Below are 5734 nucleotides of genomic sequence, written 5' to 3'. Positions count from 1 at the left end.
TTGTGAATCGTTCCATTATTACAGGACAAGATAAGTTGTGTAGTCTTGGATTATCTTAAGTGTAGTCGTTTGTAATTACGTTCAGACACGGAGCTAATATCAGATACAGGAAATTCGTGTTGTCTAAGTCTTACAGGAAGCACTGTAACAAGTGTTACTTACGAAGAGAAGTAGGTCTTAGATACAGGTCTTAGAAAAAGGTCTTAGAAACAGGTCTTAGATATAGATGTTAGACAGAGGTCTTAGCGATTGGAATTTCCCTATTTTCTCACTGTGGTTATTTTGCATATTATGATATCACCTGCTATGATCTCATTGAATCATGGGTCTTAAAAACAGGTCTTAGACATAGGTCTTAGAAATAGGCTTTAGTAAAAGGATAGATATTAATAAAAATAGGGAGAAAATGGGGCATTTCTGGTGGTATAGATTTCTTTGTTTTATGTGTCTATTATGTCTGTCTGCTTAGCCTACTGGCGCTTCGTGACTGGTTCTTATTAAAATAATATTGTGTGTACAAGCCTTTATACATGAGAACATGCGTTGTATATCAACGCACACACACACACACACACACACACACACACACACACACACACACACACACACACACACACACACACACACACACACACACACACACACACACACAAATACAAGAAAACGTCTGTTCTGGGCGAAACGTTGTCCAATAGAAGCGGTTTGACACGTTTCCTGATATAGGTAAAAATCCATAATATGCACCCATATAACACAATTAACGCTATATTCAGTAGAAATGCATATAATATCATAATTTTAAATCAATATTACTCTCTAAAACTGCAGTTCAAGACGATAATTGAGTAAAAATCTTAATGCATCTGCGTATTTTGCCCAGTAACGTGGGGGAGCAGATTTTTGTAAATATAAAATAGTGTTACCAGAAAGCTCGGGAGAGAGAAGTCTTGAGCTGTGGCTGTGGTGAGGTTGATGTGGTGGTGCTGCTGTGGACCGTCCAGAAGGCTGGCCCACAGCAAGAAGTGCTGGTTCAGGCCTCCGCTTACTCCTGCTACACATTTCAGCCTCACCCAGGTCTTCCCTCCTCCCCAGGCAGTGCAGTTAGTTGGGGACTCTGGCTTACCTGTGAGGGTGAAACATGGGTTTTGTGTGGGTCAGTCAACGCAAGGAGAGGTGAAGGCTCGATCTACCGTCATCGAATCTCGAAATAAACATGATGGACAACAGAGAGAGAGAAACAGATACAGGAAAGACCCTTCCCCCACAGGCTCTGCCTGAGAAGGATCAGCCGAAACTAATCTACCCTTCAAGAAGGAGAGGATGTGCCTGGGTGTTGCTGAAGGATTCTTGATCCAGGTAATTTGAACTACCCGTTCGAATTACCTAGGAGCTGTATAGCCCCTAAGGGTTTAGTCCTTCCCTCACGAATATAATAATAACAATAATGATGGAGACGGTAAAACTAATAATAATGATGATGATGATGATAATAATAATAATAATAATAATAATAATAATAATAATAATAATAATAATAATAATAATAATAATAATTTTATTGCAAATAATAATATTAATAACTATTTAAGTACTACCTCTAATAATGATAATAATAAAAAAATCAAAATTAATAATTTGAAGGATAGAGAATACTGTATAAATAATTGAGTTCTGGGGAACATGAGTAGTATTTTCCTGAACATGAGTAGTGTTTTAGTGAACATGACTTGCGATGTAGTGAACATGAGGAGCCGGGAGACTCACCAGCAGGAAGAATATGGAAAACACAAGGGTTCCTCTGGGTACCAATCTGATTGGTGGCCCAGCAGAGAAGCGTGCCGTAGTCCAGGGAGGTCATGGGCGTGTAGGTGATGATGCTGTGTTCACCTGACGAAGTGAACCTGCCGTGGGGGACGTCGATGGTGTCAGCCGTGTTGTTGAACCTCCACTGGAACGACTCATGTGCTGGGTTGGCGTCCACTGTACATCTTACTTCTGCGTCCTGGTAGCGGCTGACCACGTAGGTGCTGGGCTGACCAGCCCTGCACATAGGTGCGTCTGACACCACCAAATAGGGGTTATTATTATTAATATTATTATTATTATTATTATTATTATTATTATTATTATTATTATTATTATTATTATTATTATTATTATTATAGTTATTATTATTCAAAAAAATTAATTTATTAATATTATAATAGGGTAGAGCGGTACAATTACACCCTTCAAGGACACACTGTATAAGCTACAACAGTCGAATAACACCTCCAGGAACACATTACTCGAACTACGAAAACACATTAACAACACCTCCCAGAACCCACATTTAACATCAAGAGTGAGAGTGTTGGATGTTGCGTCACCCACGGTGTTGTGAGCGTGACATGCGTAGCTCCCCGTCTGCGTCCTGTCCACCCGCTGTAACACCAGGCTCTGGTTGCTGACGATCACGCCCGCTGTAACGTTATGGACCAGCCTCACCTCCTGTAACACACCGGCAAACGCCTTCATCAGTCGATTCATTAGTCATGAAACTACAGATTTCTTAACTGGACAATTAATCCAAAGAGTTGGATCACCCATAATTGGATCAAACCTGATTTCCTCGCGGTTCCAAGGCGCTGTAAGGCCCCTATGGATTTTCCGCTCACTCATAAATATAATACAGATATTAGCTATCGTAAAAAATAGATATGTCTTCCAGGAAGCAATACCGATAATAGGGTATTACACCAGCCAGCCGTAATAAAGTGTTTTTTATCGATGAATGTGATTGGCTGATGGGAACCCTCTCACTGCTGCCTGAAATCTGCTTATAATAATAATAATAATAATAATAATAATCATAATAATAATAATAATAATAATAATAATATTAATAATAATATTAATAATAATAATAATAATAATAGTAATAATAATAACAATATTATTATTATTATTATCATTATTATTATTATTATTATTATTATTATTATTATTATTATTATTATTATTAATAGTAATAAAGCAAATGGTAGCAACGTAGTAGTAGCAGTAGTAGCATACTACTACTGCTACTACTACTATTACTACTACTACTACTACTACTACTACTACTACTACTACTACTACTACTACTACTACTACTACTACTACTACTATTATTACTACTACTACTACTTCTACTACTACTACTACTAATAATAATAATAGTAATAATAATGACAATAATAGTGATAATAACAGTGATAATAATAATAATAATAATAATAATAATAATAATAATAATAATAATAATAATAATAATAATAATAATAATAACTCACATCATGACTCCAGGAGACACGGGTGCTCCTGGGGTTAGCCTCAATGAAACACTCGAAGTATACATCATCTCCTTCCTTGATGTTGTTTGAGTCGAGAGACGCTCCGAAGCTGCAGGTGGCCTTAGGTCGATCTGTTGGAGGGCGAGGTAGAGGGTGTTACTGGGTGGTGGTTATGGCAGTGGTGGTGGTAAGTGGTGGCGGCAATGATGGTGGTAATGATTGTGGTAGTGGTGGTGGTGACTGGGGTGGTTGTGGTGGTTACGGGCTCATTGTCCGTTACGATTTCCTTTTTATAGTGTTAATTGAGAGTGAGTGAGATAGATTGATAGATAGATAGATAGATAGATAGAGAGAGAGAGAGAGAGAGAGACAGAGAGAGAGAGAGAGAGAGAGAGAGAGAGAGAGAGAGAGAGAGAGAGAGAGACAGACAGACAGACAGACAGAGACCCTCGTGTATTTAATAACCTCTTTATTGACTCATTCAAAGACAATACGTATGCCATGAGGTATACTGCATATCCTGAAACACACTGCGTGTCCTACCCCCAAAGGTAGAGTGCATGTCCTAAGGCATAGTGAATATCCCAAGGCACAGTGTATGTCTTATAAGCAGGCCGACATAGAGGAATGGGTTGACTGCTAATGTCACACAGCTGAGGCTGCGATAACTCACATCTGCAGAGATTAATAACCTGATAACTCACTAGTTAATGTGTGCTTACTCTCTGTGTAGATGTGTGAGGTAGTGGTGGAGGTGGTGCTGTTGGTGGTGTTGTTGGTGGTGCTGGTGGTGGTGATGGTGGTGGTGACAAGGTGATGATTCCTGGTAATGTTAGCAAATATCAATAATATTAATGAACAATATGAAGACTACTCCAGGGTGAGTTGCTACTTCTTGCAGACGTAGTCTCTAACAATTGTGCATATGCAACACTGCACTGCTCGTTACCATGGCGAAGGTGAATCAAACAGAGGACAAGCATGCTGTTTAAATTGCAGCCCGGTGCAGCGGGCAATGTTGCTGTAATGGCGTCAATGAAATATGGGGCGCGAATGAGCAGGAGGGAAATGAGGAAGAGGAAGCAGATGAAAAGGACGTGGAGAAAGAGGAAGAGGAGAAGGAGGAGGAGGAGAAGGAGGAGGAGAAGGAGGAGGAGGAGGAGGAGGAGGAGGAGGAGGAGGAGGAGGAGACATGAGAGTACACGGGAATACAAGGGAAAGACAGATAGCCAAAGACTTCAATGTCCATACCCAGGCTACCAGGGCTATCGAGGATTTGCGTGTCACCTTCTTTGAGTGAGGTGTGGCCTCGGGATTTAACATGTAAAATCTGCTTCTCTTGCCTGATCTTCCTATTCCTCGGAAGATATGTGTAAGCACATGAAAGCGCTCAGGTTTTATTTCCTATTTTCACCTACAATGAGTAGGTGCGAAGCAAATTATTGTTCTTATTCACACGATATGTGACGATACAAGCAACACATACTAGAAGGAACCTTGTTATTTACCTGGAGTTTACCTGGAGAGAGTTCCGGGGGTCAACGCCCCCGCGGCCCGGTCTGAGACCAGGCCTCCTGGTGGATCAGAGCCTGATCAACCAGGCTGTTGCTGCTGGCTGCACGCAAACCAACATACGAGCCACAGCCCGGCTGATCCGGAACTGACTTTAGGTGCTTGTCCAGTGCCAGCTTGAAGACTGCCAGGGGTCTGTTGGTAATCCCCCTTATGTGTGCTGGGAGGCAGTTGAACAGTCTCGGGCCCCTGACACTTATTGTATGGTCTCTTAACGTGCTAGTGACACCCCTGCTTTTCATTGGGGGGATGGTGCATCGTCTGCCAAGTCTTTTGCTTTCGTAGTGGGTGATTTTCGTGTGCAAGTTCGGTACTAGTCCCTCTAGGATTTTCCAGGTGTATATAATCATGTATCTCTCCCTCCTGCGTTCCAGGGAATACAGGTTTAGGAACCTCAAGCGCTCCCAATAATTGAGGTGTTTTATCTCCGTTATGCGCGCCGTGAAAGTTCTCTGTACATTTTCTAGGTCGGCAATTTCACCTGCCTTGAAAGGTGCTGTTAGTGTGCAGCAATATTCCAGCCTAGATAGAACAAGTGACCTGAAGAGTGTCATCATGGGCTTGGCCTCCCTAGTTTTGAAGGTTCTCATTATCCATCCTGTCATTTTTCTAGCAGATGCGATTGATACAATGTTATGGTTACACATCGCACAGAGAGACTACACAGGCTACTTTAAAAGCAACGACGGCGACGGTAAAGCTACAGAAAGCTACGCAAAAGAGTACGAAGCTACTTACAGTGAACAACTAGGGGCCAGGCGTCTTCTAAGATGGTTGGTGGTGTGCGCGTCTCAGCAACACAGCGAAGAACGGAGCCATGGTCTTGAGGTCGAGGCGTGAAGACAACA

At 41.4% G+C, this 5734-nt stretch overlaps 1 protein-coding gene across 1 annotated transcript; it reads right to left on the bottom strand.

Annotated features, from left to right (window-relative positions):
* Positions 1-923: 923 nt before the first annotated feature.
* LOC138852278 (B-cell receptor CD22-like) lies at positions 924-5730 on the bottom strand (the record flags this gene model as incomplete). The annotated part of the gene is made up of 5 exons (XM_070082034.1): positions 924-1123; positions 1765-2058; positions 2331-2490; positions 3315-3445; positions 5625-5730. Coding segments are annotated over 5 exons (891 nt in total), but the record flags the coding sequence as incomplete, so codon positions are not given.
* Between the last annotated feature and the right edge of the window lie 4 nt (positions 5731-5734).

This window comes from Cherax quadricarinatus, unplaced genomic scaffold (genome assembly GCF_038502225.1).
Source record: "Cherax quadricarinatus isolate ZL_2023a unplaced genomic scaffold, ASM3850222v1 Contig6324, whole genome shotgun sequence".
Taxonomy (NCBI): Eukaryota; Metazoa; Arthropoda; class Malacostraca; order Decapoda; family Parastacidae; genus Cherax; species Cherax quadricarinatus.
Note: the sequence above shows the minus strand (reverse complement) of the source record. Positions and strands in the feature narration are given on the sequence as shown.